This window comes from Solea senegalensis, linkage group LG21, assembly GCF_019176455.1.
Source record: "Solea senegalensis isolate Sse05_10M linkage group LG21, IFAPA_SoseM_1, whole genome shotgun sequence".
Lineage (NCBI taxonomy): Eukaryota > Metazoa > Chordata > Actinopteri > Pleuronectiformes > Soleidae > Solea > Solea senegalensis.
This window is the reverse complement of record NC_058040.1, coordinates 2,076,465-2,096,212: the sequence shown is the minus strand read 5'-3', so window position 1 is coordinate 2,096,212 and position 19,748 is coordinate 2,076,465. Positions and strand designations below refer to the sequence as shown.

Here is a 19,748-nt window from a genome sequence, read left to right as displayed (position 1 = left end):
ACTTATATAAAATTTGTATTATTATTTTTTTTAAAGGTTCTAGGAACTACATCATCCCCAACAGAGGAGCCATGCTTTTTTCCCTTTCAGCTGAAAAAGTGGTTTAGGGGTTTGTAAACAAACAGTACATGAGAATTACAATTAGAATTATTTTTGCACACACGCACAACAATTAGTGATAGTGATTTTTTTCTATGAATTTCAATGAGAATTTTTGAAAGTTGTGGAAGACCTGCATATTTTGAGTATTTTTATTGATTGTTTTGCTCAGGCATATAAACTTTAAGTCACACTTGCTTTGTCAATTTCTCACTTTTTCTATTTTTTAATAGAAAAAGAAACTGTGCCACTTTGTCTACACTAGCTTCAATGCATGGCTTGTTGTTATTATTGTTTTAATATGACCAGAAGAAGAAGATACGTTAAGAAAACGCAAGATAAGCTCTACGATCCCATAGTGTAAAAATATAACAAATAGCAAAACAATTTGTCTCTAGAAGAATCTTTAAAAAAAAAAAAAAAGACAAAATGGACTGACTACGTAAGCTCATGCCCCTCCTCCACGTCGTCCCTCACCGGCAACACATTGAAGTTCACCATCAGAGACTTTTCCTCTGTGTTGAGAGCCTGAAGGTCATTGTTAATGTCAAAATCATGGACTTGAAATAAGTCCCCTGAGAGGTCAGGGGTTGGTTTGGGGACATGTTTATCTTTACGGTGTTTAGGTTGTCCCAGTTTGTTCTTCTCGGGTGTTGACCCAGAGCCATACTTCTGGTCGAGATGAGCAAGAATGGCTGCGTGTACTGATGAATTTCTGACATTTGACACCATTATGGGTTTGCACCGTTTACGAATGCAAGGATCCATTTGTTGTTGTTTTTTGGTGTTTTGTCCTTCGTCCATGAGAGCACTCTGAGATTCAGCCATGTTCCAGCGTCTCTTCCTCTGGTTAATGTCATGGACATCAAAATAGTTCTTGGTCCTCTGTCTGTTGAGGGCTTCTGCCCTTTCCTCGAGCTCGTTCAGCTCATCTTTAAGCACTTGTACTCTTTCATAGTCTCTGTTCTTTTCTGCCACCGCCTTGTCTTTAAGTAACTGTGTTTTCTTCATGGCATAATTCAGCGGTGCTTGACGGAATCTGGCCTTTTCCTTGACAATTACTTCAATGTCTTTGTCACTGAGCTTGTAGTTCAGAGCTTCCATGATGGACTGCACTTTTTTGGCGACTTGGGCATGAGTTGGTACTTGCATCCTCGCAACCATCATTGCCTCTTTCCACTTCAGGAACTCACTGTCTGTAAAATCCTGATTGGATATAAATTCCAGCCTGAAAACACGTGTCTCGCTTCCATGCCTTAATTTTAGTCCCTTGTTTGTTCGCGTTGAACCAAGCTGGTAAACCTTTGCCGTCTCCACCACTTCCATGATTTCAGTGACCCTGTAAACTGGTTTAGTGTTGCATTTGCCAATCCCTATCCTCACAAAGCAGCCAGTCACTGTCTTGGCAAAGAAGGGCATGTGGCACAAGTGCTCCAGCTTGTGCCTTGACAGGCGGATCCTGTTGAGCTCAGCTGGTCGTGAAATGAGCTGCGACTTTGGTGGAGTCTCATGAGTCGATGAGTGTGACCTCCAGCGACTTTTGACTGAGGACTTGTCATTTTTGGAGAAAACCTCACTGGTCTTCAGGGGCGCATGTTTGGCTGTTTTGTTTTTCCTCCTCTCATGTTCAGCTTTGGGTTCTTCCATGGTTTGGAACTTCTTGTCAGGTTTGCAGGTGTGTCTTGGACCTGAGGATTCTTTTCCCCTTTTCTCTTTATTTGCTATTTTTAGCTTCTTACTTCCAAACTCCCTCTGTAACATTTCTGAATGTTTGAAGCTAACTGTCGCTGGTTAGTGGTAACCACCTAGCTTGTTGGCTAGCTGGGAGTATGTGCAACTTCTGTTGTTGCTGTTTACCTGTATTACCTAGATGAGCATTCACTGTGGAAAATGGAGTTAAAAATTATGAGATTTGTTGTTTTCTTTTACATCCGTGCTTTTCAGGATTTGTTGCCTTTGATGCAGACGCTGTCATAAAGATCAAAGGCAACCAATGGCAATGGCCACTTTTGTCCTAAGAAACAGATGGTGCTTTTCCACTACACAGCCTGGCACAGCTTCACTCAGCACATTTTTATTTTGCTTTTCCATTAGCCAAAGTACCTGGTACCAGGTAGTTTTCTCAGTTTAGTGTCTGTGTCAGACGAAGTCTGTGCTCCGGTCATGCAGGAAGTACTGAACTATTCTGTAAACAAATCTGATTCTAATGATTCAGTTACACTGAAAAGATCTGCTTTACAAGTCACTACTAGTCACTAGTGTATGTGTTTGTGTCACGTGTTTAAAAGGAAGTCACAGCAGTTTCATGCAGCCGTGCTATGATAACTCCACCCACGTTGAAGAGGTACTAATAATGGAAAACCATACCAAACTCGAGCGGAGTGGAAAAGCACCAAGAATGTAGGCGGCAGATTTCCAAAATAAAAGCTGGATGAACACTTTTTTTCTTTCTTTTTTTTTAATTATCATACATTTTGGAAGGTAATGTAAAACTAAAACCAAATAAATAAAATAATGTATCATAGAAATGTACTCAAAAATAAATTATTTTTAGATTGTTGTTACTTATTAATACCACTTAACAATAAAACAGAAAACTAAAATAACTGTAAACAATAACTTGTAACTGTAACGTGATAAAGCATGTTTTAACTCAATGTCAAAAATATCAAAGAGAAAGAGAAATAAGATATTTTTTTAAGTGGTAAAAAAATATCCATTCACACTCCGTACCAGATGGTGGCGACAATGCACCATATCGCTGTTTGCCAACCGCAAACACCTCAAAGAAGAAGCGTGAAATTACTCTCCTGCGCACCGGAGGGCGCTATTGCACATGAGAGCAGCGTGTCGATCTCTCCTACAACTACTGAAACAAGAAGCGCATCAAGGCGTGCTCAAAGTACGCCAACTAAACCTGAATCAATGACAATGATTTTCTAAAAGTCACTCCAGGATTAACGATGCAAACGGGTTCACTGGTCAGAAAGCAATTTTAAAGTATCTTTTGCAGGGTATGTACCTCAACATTTGTTGTATCTTTAGCCAGTTACTGGTCAGCAGAGCCTTTTCTGGTAGCGGTGCGTTAGCTCAGTTAGCATGCTAAGCTAATGCTTACTAATGGTGACAGCTGGGGCACTCAATGTAACCTGATGAATGAAATCACTCAAACTTAATGCAGGGACTTATTTTTCACCAGCAATGTTTATGTTAATGTGTCACAGTGGCGACAGAGTCTGAAATATTGGAAATTGTGTGAACATATGAGGTTAAACGGTCTGTTAAAACAGCCGCACGCGTTAGCCAGGTAGAGCTAGTTGAGTTGATGTTGCCTACCTGGCTATGAAACCGTCTTGCTGCAGTTGTGAGTTAAATTAATTATGTTAAAAGCGACGTGTGAGGTGTTTCGGTGTCAAAGAGTTTTGTTTTATGTTGTAAGCTAGCTGCTGCTCATGTATCCGTTTGCACAATGTATATGAATAGACCGCGAGTGCTAGTATGATGACATAATTGCAGAAGCCTGTTAATGCCACCAATGAGTCTCTTATCAATTAATTTGAAGATGCTTCATACTTCAGATTCATTATCTTGTCAGTATTGGTGTGGACAAGTTCATTTTTGAAAAAACATTTACCCGAAATATTGAAGTAAACCATAAGCTGATTTTCATTTCATTACATTTTCAGCCAGCATTTTAGAGACTGTGATGTTAAATTTCATGCTTTATCATCGGAGCAAACACAACATTTGAATTCCTAAAAGCTGCAGGCAGTGTAATCAATCTAAATTAAACGTAGTGTGTTTTATATGGGAATTACATGTTGCCATTATATTACTTTTAGATTAACTAAACTATGTAAAGACAAAATCCCAGTTGCAAGAATGTAAAAATATTTCTATGTGTCACATATTGAAATATTTAAAATATTACATATCAATTAATTAACCATAATAATATATTTAATTATTTATTATGCCCCAAATGACAAACTGAGGTTGCTTGTGTTATTGAGACCATATGCCGCATCAAGTTTGTAGTTGAATCTCTTAATAAACAAACATATCATCCAGATATGTAGGTTTTTTTTTAGTTTAGATTAGTTTTTTTTTTCACAAACATGTTTTGACGTACTCACTTAAGAGTGTAAAAAGCATTTTCTCACTCTTTCACAAGCATATTCTTAACTAGTGTGTTCAATTAGGGCTGCAACTAATGATTATTTACATCATGGTTTAAAATAAAAAATAAAACCGAACATATTCACATTTAAGAATCAGAAATCACAGAACACCCAATCTATAATGCAAATAGAATTAGAAGAACAATTAGAATAATAGTTTTTGCACAGACATTGATAATGAAATTGTCCTCTGCATTTAACCCATACTTATTACACACCAGTAGTGAGGAGCAGTGGGCAGCACTTATTTGCACCCGGGGAGCAATGGGGTATTGGCTTCACCCCAACCCTTGGCCCATGTTTTGATCAGAAGTCTGTGTCCTGAATGTTTCTGTCCATCTGTCTTTAATTCAGATCATTTGTGATGGCGACTACTGAGATGGAATCTGGTTCAGAATGCAGATCAGAACATGGGAGTGGAGATGCTGACTCAAAATATCCACTCAAAGTTCTTTATTGTGGAGGTAAAGTGTGGAGCTTTTGACTGAGTAAAATCTCTTTGTTAAATTAATGTTGGGTGCCTTTTCAGACTGTGACTTTTTCTTTTTTGTCTGTCTGCAGTGTGCTCTCTGCCTACAGAGGTAAGGTTAATTATCATAAAATCTGGACATGCTGTAGAATCACTCAAGTAAGTACCGTTGTCTGTGTTCTGATTGAATCTACACTGTTGTGTCCGCAGTACTGTGAGTACATGCCTGAGCCAGCCAAATGTAGGCAGTGGCTTGAGAAGAACTTTCCAGATGTATTTGCCAGGATGACTGTAGGTGAGTGTCACCTATGTGTTTTTCTTAAATTTCCCCAAAGCCATTATAGTTACACCTGTCACCTTAGGATTTATATGGGGAATATAGGTTTATGAATGATATAATACAGGTTTTTAATTCAAAAACCTTCTTGTCCATGGTGTGGAAAAGCACACATGACAGTAGATCATCTCCGCTGTCCCATTCATGAAACTACAATCAATTAACGTCCACCCTATATCATAATAAACACAATGACACTATGTTACAGCTCATGTAGCCACATTTGAGTGACAAGATAGTTGTCATATAAGCTGTTTATAGTGCGTCCTATTTGCAATTGGAATTTTTGAAGTCATGGAGCGCTCCCTGAACTCGGATTTCCAACTGGGAAACTTGGAGCAACCTCACCAACCCCGACATGGAATTTCGAGAAGGCTGTTGCCCCACAAACACTGCTACCGTTAAGCACTTCTCTCATACTTGTTTCACAGTCTATCAGCTGTATACATGGTACTGTTTATTTTTAACCATAGAGATGTTGCTACACTGCAAAAAGTACAACGTAGAGTGTTGTTGTTGACTGTTATTGCTAACAGTGGCTAATAATGGCGAGCCCAAGATACATTTGCATGTCTGACTTCTCAACAGAACTCGGTGAACTTGGGGTGGCGTCACCTCCAGTTCTGACTTCCAAGTCTGATTTCAATCGTACTCCAGGTTAAATTTCTCAAGTATGAAAATGTTTGAGATTTTTTGCGATGCGAGCAAAAAAACATTTATCACTAAAAATCTAAGTAGTTTTTTGGAATTGTAATGGCATTAAACAGTTCTTATTTACATTGTGAAATGATGTAGTTGTTGCGGGACTGGTTTTAACATCTTCCTATTTTACTTGTGTCCTACTGGTCCTGCAGTGAAAGCACCCAAACAGGAAGCCGGCACTGGAGAGGCTCCCCCTGCAGGCGAGGAGGAGAAAAAGAAACAGAAGCGAGGTATCTCAAAATCAGAAATATATCTTGTGCAAATGAATTATTACTTTATACTTTTCATTTGTCTTTACAGACATTGACTCCAATCGCAAAACATGGTGTCATGTGTGGTATGTTAAAGCTTAAAGGGAAGATGACATAGTGTATTTCTGGTCTTAGTGCCCACTAATTCAATAATAATTAAGTTGTAATTAGAGTAACGTTGGATTACATGCATCATAATTAGTATTCTTACAGTGAAAGGTATTGGACAGAATGTGAATATGTTTGATGGCAGTTGAACAAAATTTATCAAAAAAGGGATTTGAAAGATATTTGATATTAAAGCCAATTATTTTTTCAGTGCTGTATGTTTTTAAGGATGTACCTGTATCTGTTGTGTGATTACATTTACAGTGTGAGTCACTAATAGTTTTTACTCTTATTTTACCCTCCCTAGGTGGAAAAGGCCAGATTAAACAGAAAAAGAAGACTGTGCCTCAGAAAGTTACGATAGCAAAAATCCCAAGAGCCAAGAAGAAATATGTCACACGGGTCTGTGGCCTGGCAACGTTTGGTAAGAGTCTCTGGTTTTATTATTCTGTGTGTTGTTTCGCTACCCTTTCTGTCTGCGCTGTGTTGTTATACAAACCCTGTGTTGACTGTTGCAGACATCGAGCTAAAAGAGGCTCAGCGATTCTTTGCCCAGAAATTCTCTTGTGGCGCCTCAGTTACAGCAGAGGATGAAATAATCATTCAGGGAGATTTTACAGATGACATAATCGATGTCATTCAAGAGAAGTGGCCTGAGGTGAGTTGTGTTATTTTTTTTTTAACGAAAAAAAAAGAGAAAATTGTGTGGTGTAAATGGTGCTAGACTGAGAAATGGAGAGAATCTCAATTGACAATGGTTTGATTGTAATGGACATTGGTTTATATTTAATACCATCCATTCTCACACTCACACCTGTCTAATCCCCAAATCTGCATGTTTTTGGACTGTGGGAGGTAACTAGAGAACCCGGAGAATACCCACGCACACACGTGGGGAGAACATGCAAACTCCGAGCTAAGTTTTTTTTAGAAACAGAACTTTGAAAAATGTTTAAATTTAATTCAGCTTTTAATGATTTGTTTCAAATCTTAACATGTAACTGTTACATAGAGCTTGGTTAGGACGCAAAGGAAGTGCCCAAAACGTCTGTTCAGTCAAACTACACAACCAACTATTTTGATAATCGATTAATCGGGTCAAAGGTTTTTTTTATGATTAAATCAAGATTTCAGGTTGTTTAAGCTTCTTAAATATGAGTATTTTCTTCATTTCTTTGCTCTGTATAACAAAGAAAGTTAATCATTTTGGTTTGTGGACAAAACAAGACATTTGAGAACATCATGATTTCCAGTTTTGATGAACACCGTTCAACATTTTTAAGGTTTTCTGATATTTTATGTACCAAACGATTAATCGAGAAAATAATCAACAGATTAATCGATTATGAAAATAATAGTTGCAGCTCTAGAAATGATAACGGCAAAGACTGCACTGTTTTGTTTTTTATCGGAACAAGAACCAAGCACAAGATGGTACGAACCAAGCATGACCCAAAAGTAGTATTGGAGCTGATAGTAGTAATATTTGTAGCTCTTTCACTCTAAAATTGGTGGTGTACCCAGTATTTTTAAACCTATATAAACCAGCTAAATTAAAAGGCAAATTGCCAATGTTTGGTCTGTGGTGTTTTTCTTCATTTCTTTTGTGCAGGCTGTGATGTTACAAATGCAATGGAAACGTAACAGGAAGTCATAGGAAGACGATACCAACAACCAAGTAACAGTGGTTGCTATTTGGTATCTTGTACTTTGGTCCCCCTCCCAATCAATCTATCAATTGTTTCCACTGATAAAATTAAAATGATTCAGTGCTGTCCCAGGTTGTAAAAAGCAAGGTGACAACATGCACAGAGCAACATCTACAACCTCTGCTAAAATATAAACCAGCCCCTTAATTTTTTCTGGTCGGTTTTTGCCAAGGGGAAACTTGGACTTTATAAGGTAACGTTGGCGACTAAAACTTCTGATATCGATTTAAAAACAAGTTAGCCCTGAGGCATTCATTATGGCCGAAAATGAATAGGGAGTTTAAATTTAAGCCTCATGAGGGGACAACAGCTGAGCATTACTGCATCACACTGTGCCGCAGCCTCTACTAAATTTTATAATTCGGAATTTGGAAGTAATCTTTGCTAACTTCAGCAGACACCGACTGTGTCTTTGGCTGATAGTTTATGGGAAATAGTCTGCCTGGATTATTGAAAACCAGGTAGAGACTGTGCATATAATCTATTCAAAACATTCCATTTCCCACTGGTTAATGTTTCTTTTAAATGAGGTTTAAATTTTTCTTAACCTGTGGGGAATTGGGTATTTGTATCCAAAGCCTGATATTATTAATATAAACAGTTGGGCTGGTGTCAGTTATTCACTGACTATAAATTGGCACTAAATGAGAGTGCTGTAGATCCCATTTAATCCTGAGGAGAACATTAATGTTTGCACTAGATTTCCTGGCAAACTATCCAGCTGTATTGGACCACCAGAGCAGCACTACCATCCCTGGAGGTCAACAAAAGTTTGTAAAATGAGACATTAATTAATATTTTAAACATTGGGTTTAAATGTAACAGTTTGAGGCCTTATTTTAAAGCTGTTGGTGAGAGACCATGTGACCATACTCTCCCATGGTTTATGGTTATATTGAGGCTATAACTATAGTGCTGTGTTTGCTCTCAGGCCTGTGTGCTTTTTATTGAGGTGAGGATGACAACAGTTGTCAGTGAGAGTCAGGTGGAGAATCCCCTAACAGATAATGAAACAATCTCATGAAATACCTAAATGCAATAGATTTAAAAGATCCCTTATTTTTTTGAGTTTTTCTTACTTTTAAGAGTCCAACATGTTTAAGTCTCAATTTTTTGTTTATTTGTCAATGTTTGGGGGGAAAGTCATGTTAAAATGCGCTCTCTCTGTTTACAGGTGGATGACGACAGCATCGATGATCTGGGTGAAGTGAAGAAGTGAAGACCAAATATGCACTTTGAAAATGGATCTGACCCGTAACGGCGACAACCTGGCCAAATGTACACATTAAGTCATTTTATACCTATTTTATTTACTGTACATAAAAAAAGCTGCGGACTTGGCCACTCACTTGGCATTTTTTTTAGTTCACACACTCTTGTTTTGCCAAAGGTGTGGTATGGTGTGATGATTATTTTTTTTTCCTCCCCAAAATGTTCTTCACTCAAGCAACTGTAGGCTAATAAATTTCAATCTCCCTCATCTATACTCTCAAGTCTGATTTGTTCACCTTTATTCGGTGCATATGGGATTGATTTTACAAACAATTATTTTCCATGGTTATAATCTTAATGTACAATCTATATGGTTATGGCATGTTGCAGTAAACCTGCTTTTTTTGTGGTTAACCTGAGTCACGGGTCACTTGTTTTTCATTTGTCCTTCTTGATACCCAGGAGTCCACCTATTCCTCTGCATAATAGTTTTATAATGAAGACTTACTCCCAAGGTGGATAACATTTACAGTTGCTGCCGTGCTCCTCTGGGTCAATACCACTTCCCCCATAGATAACACACAGATGTTTGTTCCACTGTGAAATTAAAATGTTTGTCTGAGAATCATTTGCATGATCGCAAACATGATTCCCTACCAGAAATCACCTGGTACGGCATATCTGTGTTGACACTGTAAAGAGAGGCAGGTTGGTGTTGTGTTTCATCTGCTGTTATAGCAATGAATGTCACAATCTCCAAGTGCTGTGCCTTTCCGTCTCCCATCCTGGACCAGGTTTTGCCTTCAGTGCTGATCCTGGAGTTCATGTTTGGACTGACTGGGAACTTCATCGCCCTGTCGATGTTTGTCTTTTACATGAAAGAATGGAAACCCAACTCTGTGTACCTGACCCACCTGGCTGTTGCAGATTCCATTGTGCTGTTCTGCCTGCCTTTCAGAGCTGACTACTACAGGCGTGGTAAAAACTGGCTGTACGGTGATGCCTTTTGTCGTATCCTGCTCTTTCTCCTGGCAGCCAACCGTGCGGCAGGGATCTTCTTTCTCACTGCTGTGGCTGTCGATCGATACTTCAAGATAGTCCATCCGCTCAACCGAATCAACCGTCTGGGATTGGGCTATGCTCTGTTGGTCTCTCTTGGCCTCTGGGTTCTGATTTTCTTTGCGACCGGCTACCTTCTTTTTGAAGAGCACTTCTTCTACAATAACAACTACATACAGTGTGAGAGTTTCAACATCTGTATGGGCTTCAGCGCCCTCTCCACCTGGCACAATGCTTTCTATGTCATACAGTTTTCCCTGCCTACCGCAATCGTTGCCTTCTGCACCATCAGGATCACCTGGCAGCTGAAAACCAGGACTGTGGACAAAAGGGGGAAAATCAAACGGGCCGTTCAGTTTGTAATGGCAGTGGCTTTGATCTTCATCATCTGTTTCTTTCCCAGCACTGTATCCCGCGTTGCAGTGTGGGTGCTTAAGGTATGGTACGATGAGTGCAGTTACTTTGAGACGGCCAACCTAGCGTTCTACACGTCTGTGTGTTTCACGTACTTCAACAGTGTCCTCAACCCTGTGGTGTATTATTTCTCGACCCCTGCCTTCAGTGGCACCTTCCAGAAGGTGCTGAATAAGCTGCTGAGACGGAGTGATGATCAGACGGACTCAACGACGAATGACATTTCCACTGTTGAGGGTAGGAGGCTATGAAAACGGGTGCTGTTGAAGGGAATTATAATACACACAATAAAGGCTGAGCCAGTGGTAAGATTTCTCCATTCCTATAATAACTCTCAAGAATATTATATATATTCAATTTCTAATATAATTTGGTTTTTGCTGTGGTTGTGAACAAAAACCGCTGTCCACCTCAGAAATAAATAACAGCTTAATGTTTTGTGTGTGTATACAATGTAAAACTCTGATTGTGGTTGTGTGTAAATAAGCAAATTACAAGCTAATTGCAAGTCATAAGTTATATTTTTTATGTTGACCTATGTCAAATATTTACTACTTGTTAATCTCATCTGTCAGAGAGACTTGGACCACATAGGAAAATTCATTATTTTCATTGTAATGAAATGCCTGGAAAATAATATTCACACTACAAATCACCTCAGGATCTGGCGGGAACCTGAGGTCACTGTCAAATAATGTGTTTGTTAATATAGAATAGTCAAGATCGTATATTGTAATACATAATCATACATGAGTCGTGTATTTAGTAGTTCCTTAAATGATGCTAGTTCTGTGTCCATGTTTCAAACTCTATCTGTTCAAATCTTAATATTGTAATCCAGACACATTCTGCTTTGGTTTAAGAAAGATGTATTCTCTCAAATGTACTGACATTTCCTTGTTTTGTGCTACAGCAAATGTATCCGTTTGTATTCAAGTTTTACAATGTAAATAAAGATATGTAGCCCTTTGAATCAACAATAAAATATGACTTCTTCCAAATTGAAGTATACACATATTGGCTACAGTTACCAGCATTTTATTTATCCTCTCTTTTCCACAGCATCATCACAGTTAAATAGAATGTAATTTAAATTCACATTTACATAGATTTACATATATTTTCTTTATGAAATTTGTATTCATCTCTCTCAGGAATCAGAGGGACTGCTGGAACAAAACATTGACACATGATATCCAATAATAGTTTAGTTAAATCATGTGTAAATCATCCATTGTTAGATGGCTTTTAAATGTAAGTTCGCTGTGTTGTTTGCATGGATTCCTTGGATGTGGAGTCAGCGTGACTGACACGCAGAGAACAGTGAACTTGTTTGTGTGCATTTTCCCACTGCTCTTCTCTGACCTCCACTCCCACACCTTCCTGACATGTATGCTTTTGGATAAGCATTTTGAAAGCTGTGGATTTTCTTCTTCACTGACACTGCCAATAAATCAGGGGTTGATCCTGTAATTATCCAGTATTAACTCACAGGAACTCACAAAATAATGACAAATGAATGACAATGAAAAGATTCAATGTGACTACAATGACAGTTAGAGCAACAAAAAAAAAGAACAGAGAGCTGATATTAAAACTGATACAAAAACTATTTAAACGACTGTAAAATGCACTTAATTGTTTCTTGTCAGTTTGTGTATTTTTATTTTAAAGGTTTCTAGAGTGGGGGGCCTTACATTAAAGAGTGTTGCAAAGGGGCAGGCAGTTTGCAACAGTTTTATAGAAATGGCCTCATGGATTGATATCAGAACTTGGTACTGGAGTTGTGGCATAATATCATGTAAATTGTGCCTATCTTCATTTTGTTCACATCTTTCTATGTGGGGGTGCCGTGGATCCCCTTTGCCCTGGGACCCCAAAGTTCCTTGAAATCTGCCTCTGTCTGTTTTCAGTCCACGGCCTCCGCTTCCATAAACAGGAGGAATAATTACAGCTAGAAAAAACCTCTGTCACACTGAAAGGCTCAATACATTTGTTTTAGACAGAACTGATCAATCAGTTCACAGGTGATGCTGGGACTGGGATGTACGAGCTCCTGTTCGGGTCCGCGAAGGCAGCATTAGTTCCCAGGGTGACGTCATGTAGTCGGGGTTGGGAAACATGGAGCGGGGAGAGACGTGCACTGCACCGATCCACAACATCTCGGACTGAGAGCCTGCTCGGCGAAAAACACCAGGTAAGCGTCCACATAAACTTCCCAACCAGTGTCCGCGTTCCTCAGCTGTAATATCACCTCAACACGACGTTAACCGCCTCAGTGTTCTCCTTAGTTTATGCTCCCTCGTTAATCTCTAGCTAGCTAGCTCTGGCATTTCAGCAGGGACACAGAATGTGACAAGGAGTAAAGTTTATCCCGCCACAAAGGTCTGGAAGTAGCTGCCAGGTACCACGCCTGGCCCCAAGCTCATATTGTGATTTTAAATGTGTGCAGTGTTGTGTTTGAGTGTTAGCCCCTAAATTATTGCTGCATCTCTAGGGATGGAGGCAGTAGGTGGAAAGAGAAAGAGCCCAGCCCAGACACAAACAACACGGCCCGCTCTCATCCAGTGTTAACCAGCTTCTGAATTAGCGGTAGCGGTCGCAGCTCGTGTGTGTTTTAGTCATGGTTTTATTCACAGAGGCCTCAGGAAGAGGTTCGACAGTTCCAGGTTTGACAGCTCCAGGTGAGCATGTTGTTGTTGTGGTGTGGCATCACCGGCTGGGCGCGGTGCGTTCAGGTTACGCCACAAACTAGGATGGCTTGATCTAAAACCGACGAGTCTGTCTTTGTATCAATAAATAATCACATATTTCATTATCTACTGAATCTGATACCAGTCCAATACTCAATTTTTACCAAAACAATTTAGCTGTTCTGTGTAACTTTCAAATACTATAAGTTACATTTTAGCCATTGTAAAATGACACACAACTTTCTCTGTGCTTCTCAGTGTTTCAAATCTTGTGTCACCCCGCGACACTCACGTGCTGCAAACAGGAAGTGAGTCATCATGTTATATCCAAGAAAGATGGCTGCAAGCAGGTTTGAGTATGACTGAAAACATGACAAAGCGCCCACGAAAAGTTAATTCTACTGCTCAAAAACGCAGCCATTCAACAGTGTAAAGCATACAGTTGATGTTGACCTAGTTGCAGTTTGACTGAGTCAGCCTTGTTGTTATTAAAAGAGCAGCATGAGGAGGCGGCTGTCCACCACCTCCAGACATGCAGGAAATTAAATCTGACCATAGTCATTTGAGTTATGTAAGAAAAGGGAATTTATGATTAATGCTGGAGCCTGCACACTTCCTTCAATGCTACAGAAAACTATATTTGTCTTGAGAATATGAGGTGATGTAAAGGTCCTTTGGTTATAAATAGATATTTTCCAAAATTTTTACACTGAAGACTTTGACTTTTGATGTCATATTAATGTTGCCCGGTATATGTAAATGTAATGTTTGTTCTCTCTTGTTTCATATATTTTTGCTAAACCTTTACTTGCATACATATGTTTGTAAAAGTATTGAACATTTTTTCCTTTAAAGTTAAAAAACCTTTCAGGGTGATCACCTGCACTTGATGGTCATTATGCATATGAAATCAGTCTCGCCTGAGAGGATCCACATTAGATGTGTTGTCAAATAAAGTTTTCTTGTGGCAGTGGCTTAAGCAAGCAGGTTCTATCTCTTTTTCAGTGAAGGAAATGTTCTGAAAGTGCAATAATTCCTTTGTAAAGGCATTTCCTCCTGTTTCTAGAGCAGAGACATGAAACTGTTCATGAGGAGTGATGTCAGCTGCACATCACATGCACTGCATGGGTGATAATTGATGTCTAGGGATTGGAATAAACATTGGAATGTGAATTGTGGTCGGTGTCGAGGGAGTTCCAAGAAGTGCTCAGTGTTTTGAGGCCATGCTGAGCAGTGCGGCAGCTCCCACACTGACACTGGGAGGTTTTTATGGTGTTGAAGGACAGATACAGTAAAAAGTAGGTCCCTCCTTGGGAGGTTTTTATGTTTTATTGGCAATACTGAATCAATAAGCCTTTAATGGCAAAGAGGCCATAGATCTCTCCAGTGTAATACACTTAAGACAAAACGCATTTCCCGGTAAGAGGAAATGCTTTATTCATTGCCAGTACGCCTATTTGCCTTAAGTTACATAAGTAGACATGTAGTCAGTGATTCACTTTTTGGGTAATTATTGCTTAGTCAGTGTTTCCAGCTTTTTCTTTCCTGTTAGTCATTTTTTAAGCAGATATACCCAAACATTGAATTTGAATTGTATTCCTTTTTTTAATGCTTTCAGTTGCTGCAACTGTCTCTGGTGTTGTCTTTTGAGCGTGCGCAATTAGTGCACGAAGATGGGTACACACATGGGGGGGGTGGAGGGCAGTTTGATTGATGCGTCACAATCCAATGAATTTGTTCACCCTGTCTTTAAATTAATATGTTTTGTTTTGGTTTGTTGAACCAAAATTAACTTAACATCTCTTTGGTTTTTGGATTGGACAGAAACCAAGTCATCTCTAGATGTCACACTGGGCTTTAGAACATTAAAAGTGGGCATTCGCTCTATATTCTTACATTTCAAAGTCTATTTAGGTATTGTTGCTTTTGTTTGGGTAGTTATAGTAAAGCTAGACAGTGGCAAGACTTGCAGAAAATGGTTCATTAGGCAGGGAGTCAAAATGATGACCATACGGATGAAAAAACTGACAGAAAATGTATAATCAAAACTTGTTATTTCTGTCAATTAAATGAACAGCTTCAGCCATAGAAGCTTTATCTATATTTGAGTCTTTTCTTGTCTGTGTGTTACACTGGTCACATTTACATTGCCAAGATGGAGAAAACATCCACTCATGAGAAATTTAGCTGAATCAACGTAGCCTGTATAATATTCCCATACTTCTAACAGCTGTAGTATTTGCCTATGAGTTGTTGTATATTTTGGATTGACGAAATTGACTTTATTTCCCACAGCTCTCCTCCATTATAGCGTGACAGATTGGGGTGGTGGGGAAGGCCAAGTCCTCCAACTTGATCAGGCCAGACACCCCACACGCCTCCCCCAACCCCACCCATGGAGAAACAAGGTGCCGTGAGTGCGCTGGGCAAGGTCAGCGGCCTGAAACCGCCGAGTAAAATAGTCCGTCCATCAGTTGTGCCACCAAGGACATCGCCATCCTCTGGTAGGAAACATGCTGATTTTTAAGCATTCATTTTATAATAATGGGTGTCAAATAGGGCTTTAACTAATTATTATTTTCATAATGTGCAATATAGAGTGTCTTACATCTTTTTATTCAGCACAACCTTGGCAATCTAATGACATTTTTTTCATTTTCACAACTATATAAACACACCTGAGCAACAAGTACTCAAAATGTTCAAAATTGGATTGAATTTGTGAAATTTGGAATCAGTGAAGTTCACTTGGCTTGTTTTTATATACAAAAATAAAAGAAAAACTGTATATTTTGTGACTTCTGCATAAAAAAGAATGTGTTCCTATAAGCAAATGGAACAACAATATTATTTGTTGAGCTGTATATACTGTATGTTCACTGCATATTCATGAAATGGTAAAAAGTAATTTGTCACTGTGACAACAAGCATATTTTAGCACTTTATAGTTTGGCTTACTTGAAGCACTTACTTACTTCTAGCTCTTGTTTGTACTCAAATGTTGAAATGCACTTATTGTAAGTCTTTGGATAAAAGCGTCTGCTAAATGACTTATAATGTAATGTAATGTAATATTTTAACCAATATTGGCATACAAACACATGTTCTAGTTTGGATTTAATGGTTTCCCTGTAACATGGAGCTCCCTGTTGAATTGCATCTCCAGGAGCTCTAGGGTGGATTGGGGTGGCGCTTCACACTGTTCTCCCGAGTTGACGTGGGTTGTCTGGTCTCTTTGCAGCGAGTAATCATGCTACTGTTTCTAAGACGTTTATAGGTTTGAGCTAAAAAAAGAACTAAAGATTTACTGAATAATAAAAGTATTTACCTGCTGATTAGAAAAGTAGCATCGAGTTAGTTTCTCCATATGTTTGTCCTTGTATTTTTGTTTTTTTTAATAAAAGTTCCTAACTGCCACTTCAATGGACCGTTTACACAGTGGCTATTTTGACACGGTTTAGCAGGAAAAGCACAGGTGTCACTGATCACTTTAACGATGGCCCAGTGTAACTCAGGCATAATTAAGTTGATTATCTACACCTGTGGTTTTATGAGTTACCTGCCAAAATGGCTGTTGTGCAAAGGGCCCATTCAAAAAGATGCTATTTTAAAGGAAAAACACAGTGTTAATAGCTGAGATGTTGGTTATGGTGGTTGTAATTGTATGACTGATCATAGGTACTGCAAAGCCAGTTCCTCCCGAGAAGTCCCCTGGCAGTGTGACCTCCCCAACCCAGGATGGAAGTACTGACTTTCAGATCGGGGAGAAGGTCTGGGTCAACGGCAACAAGCCCGGCTATGTGCAGTTCATTGGCAGCACGCAGTTCGCTCCAGGACAGTGGGCGGGCATCGTGCTTGATGAGCCAATAGGAAAGAACGACGGGTCGGTTACAGGGGTGCGGTACTTCCAGTGTGAGGATGGGAGGGGGATATTCACACGGCCATCAAAGCTTTCCAGGACTCCACTGCCAGAAAAGGAGGCAAACGGGGGTCAGGCCAATCCCACACAAGAAACCGCTGCGACAAGCGAGCCTACACCTGCTGTCACTGCCTCACCAGGTAACAACTCACTGATTTATTAATAGAGACATTTTTACTGCTTTAGAAATGTTTTCAGATTTGGCACAAACATCGACTTGATTACTTTCTGGCAGTCAGAGGTTAATAAGGTCTGGGTGAATGCAATATACAAGTAATACTTGCCACATTGATCCTTGTAGAGCTATCACCTTTTTCCAAAAATCAAGTTAAAATGAGTATAACAGACAATTCCTTCAAAGATATTTTCCCACACACAAACACAAACAAGATGATATTGAAAAGTTGCAATCTGGTAGATGGGAAATCTGTGATTCTTCCCCCACTGCAACAACAGCTTAGCTAAGCAGATTTGTCAGTTACTTTGCCATCTATTATGTACAACCGGAAATACTATCATATCCCACTTCTCAGATACTTTGGCATCATGGTTGTCTGTTCAGGGGGACGGTTTAGCTTGTATCCTCTGTTTTCACATCAAAACAACATCATATCAGTGTCTTATTTTTCTGCCAAAAGGGCATTTAAAGTTGATCTAAGCTAATTACTTTAGATGGTTTGACACACTTCTAGGCTGTAATAAGTTACTTAACCAAATGGGTGTTCAGTGTTCATGATTAAAATGATTCAAATGTCTAAAGTTATATCTGTATTTCAGATAGAAGTCCTATCACCAAGTAAAACATTTTTGGCCTTGTGAACACTTGCTTATTTGGCACGTGTTCACTTGGATTCAAGGATGAACTGTCGTTAAAAGTAATTTGTCACTCACCACACAAGTCCGTTTTTTAGCCATTGTGCTGACAGGACTGACATTACACTAGTTGGTATAGGCATATAAGTCACTAATAATTTAATAGTAATAATACTAGTCTTTTTGGGTTATGTCACATACTGGTATCTGTTTCCTTTGTTTAGCTCCGGGCTCTGGAATAAAGACAAGTGGCGTTCTGAACTGCATGCTCACACCCGGTGAGTCGGTGTCAAACCTCTCAGACCCAGACTCTGTGACGAAGAACAAAAGGGAGCTGAGGCTGGGAGACCGTGTGCTGGTAACACATCATATCACTAATCTCTGTACAAGCATATTCTCATGTTATATATATGGCAAGATTCAGAAGTAAATGTAAATCATTGAGTGGAATAATCTGAATCTCAAAATTGCTTTAAAAAGGCTTCCGTTCTGCTTCATTTTCAGAATGCCAATGGTGGGCCATTAGTGCAGCACAATATTGGGACAGACATAAATGTTTGATGTTACATGTTAAAACGCACTTTCTAAAGCAAAGTGGTTCATTTCTTATGGTGGAATTATGCTGCTCTGGGCTGCATTTTAGGATTTAAATTAAGATATAAGTCTTGTGATATTGCAGAAGCTTATTGAAACAATGTCACATGCCTTAATCAAAGCTAAAGGCGGTCCAACGAAATATAAGTGTGTGTGACCCTTTTTTTTTAGGTGGTGACTTTTTTTGGCCAGGCATTGTATGTTGCTTCTCTACTTTTGTTTAATTTGTTAGAAACTTGTTAGAATCTTTGTTTTTGTCAATTTTTGATATATGAAGGTGGGTGGTACCAAGGCAGGAGTCGTGCGATTTCTGGGAGAGACTGAGTTTGCTAAGGGAGACTGGTGTGGAGTGGAACTAGATGAACCACTTGGCAAGAATGATGGCGCTGTAGCAGGGGCCAGGTAAAGAGCAATGACAAATGACTTGTTATATATTTTTGAATGTAATTGCACAATAACCTGAACCAGCATCCATCAGTGGTTGTGTTTTTGGTTTCTGACTCTGTGTCGTTTACCTCTCAGGTATTTTCAGTGCATGCCGAGGTTTGGCCTGTTCGCTCCTGTCCATAAGGTGACACGTATTGGCTTCCCCTCCACAACACCTTCTAAGGCAAAGAGCTCACACAGGAGGTCCGCTCTCCTCAAGAGGAGCCCCAGTGCTTCCTCCATCAGCTCACTCAGCTCCGCCACCTCATCAATAAGTGGAAAACCCAGTCGAGCAGGACTGGTAAGACCTACACCATATTTTTGTCCAAAACCAAAGGTTATGCAACTTTTCCCCAAAGTGGCAGTCCCATTTCGGGAACAGAAATTTATTTAATAATTCAATTTGATTTATTTTCCCTCAATTTCACTTTGTAGGAATAACATTATGATTTAACTTGCATGAACATCCGCATGCACGCATGGTTTGGTTACATAGAGGAAAAGATCATAGATTAATGTTGACAAAGTGACTTTAACCACAAGTGTTTGTTTAGCTTTGTTTAAACACAGTCAGACTTTCATTAACTTCAATCAAAGTGCTGTTAACATAACCACAAGTGGATGAAAACTGGTTTCTAGGGTCCAAGTCTTATATTCTCTTATGATTATCTAAATTATTCTTTTCTTAATTGTGTGATTTTCCACACCTCAAACTGACGACATCCTCAAAAGTACATTCAGTTCACCGTCATCGAGAAGCAA

The 19,748-nt window shown here is 39.2% G+C and overlaps 4 protein-coding genes across 5 annotated transcripts in view; 3 read left to right on the top strand and 1 right to left on the bottom strand.

Moving 5' to 3' along the window:
* Window positions 1-537: 537 nt before the first annotated feature.
* LOC122758627 (RNA polymerase-associated protein RTF1 homolog) lies at window positions 538-1,860 on the bottom strand. The gene has a single exon (XM_044012891.1). It carries the CDS (start codon window positions 1,858-1,860, stop codon window positions 538-540), a length of 1,323 nt encoding a protein of 440 aa, XP_043868826.1.
* Window positions 1,861-2,937: 1,077 nt separating this feature from the next.
* Window positions 2,938-9,336, top strand: denr (density-regulated protein). Its single transcript, XM_044012819.1, has 8 exons — window positions 2,938-3,113; window positions 4,635-4,744; window positions 4,842-4,861; window positions 4,960-5,044; window positions 5,932-6,018; window positions 6,455-6,571; window positions 6,666-6,805; window positions 9,031-9,336. The coding sequence occupies exons 2-8, from the start codon at window positions 4,645-4,647 to the stop codon at window positions 9,073-9,075; spliced, it is 594 nt and encodes a 197-aa protein (XP_043868754.1). The 5' UTR covers window positions 2,938-3,113; window positions 4,635-4,644; the 3' UTR covers window positions 9,076-9,336.
* Window positions 9,337-9,410: 74 nt separating this feature from the next.
* Window positions 9,411-11,514, top strand: LOC122758572 (hydroxycarboxylic acid receptor 2-like). The gene has a single exon (XM_044012818.1). It carries the CDS (start codon window positions 9,809-9,811, stop codon window positions 10,790-10,792), a length of 984 nt encoding a protein of 327 aa, XP_043868753.1. The 5' UTR covers window positions 9,411-9,808; the 3' UTR covers window positions 10,793-11,514.
* A 1,118-nt stretch (window positions 11,515-12,632) lies between these two features.
* Window positions 12,633-19,748, top strand: part of clip1b (CAP-GLY domain containing linker protein 1b) — a 30,135-nt gene continuing 23,019 nt past the window's right edge. For both annotated transcript variants that reach the window (XM_044011788.1, XM_044011787.1), the window contains exons 1-6: window positions 12,633-12,738; window positions 15,530-15,738; window positions 16,913-17,293; window positions 18,191-18,324; window positions 18,838-18,962; window positions 19,083-19,287. In XM_044011788.1, the coding sequence (XP_043867723.1) occupies window positions 15,630-15,738; window positions 16,913-17,293; window positions 18,191-18,324; window positions 18,838-18,962; window positions 19,083-19,287 (954 nt within the window). In that variant the 5' untranslated portion in view covers window positions 12,633-12,738; window positions 15,530-15,629. The remainder of the gene's footprint in view (window positions 12,739-15,529; window positions 15,739-16,912; window positions 17,294-18,190; window positions 18,325-18,837; window positions 18,963-19,082; window positions 19,288-19,748) is intronic.

Coding starts and splice junctions, on each gene's coding strand:
- denr (XM_044012819.1), top strand. CDS start 4,645: ATGGCGACTACTGAGATGGAATCTGGTTCAGAATGCAGATCAGAACAT. Junction 6,019..6,454: donor GAAAAAGAAACAGAAGCGAG/GTATCTCAAAAT, acceptor TACCCTCCCTAG/GTGGAAAAGGCCAGATTAAA. Junction 6,572..6,665: donor CTGTGGCCTGGCAACGTTTG/GTAAGAGTCTCT, acceptor TGACTGTTGCAG/ACATCGAGCTAAAAGAGGCT.
- LOC122758627 (XM_044012891.1), bottom strand. CDS start 1,860: ATGTTACAGAGGGAGTTTGGAAGTAAGAAGCTAAAAATAGCAAATAAA.
- LOC122758572 (XM_044012818.1), top strand. CDS start 9,809: ATGAATGTCACAATCTCCAAGTGCTGTGCCTTTCCGTCTCCCATCCTG.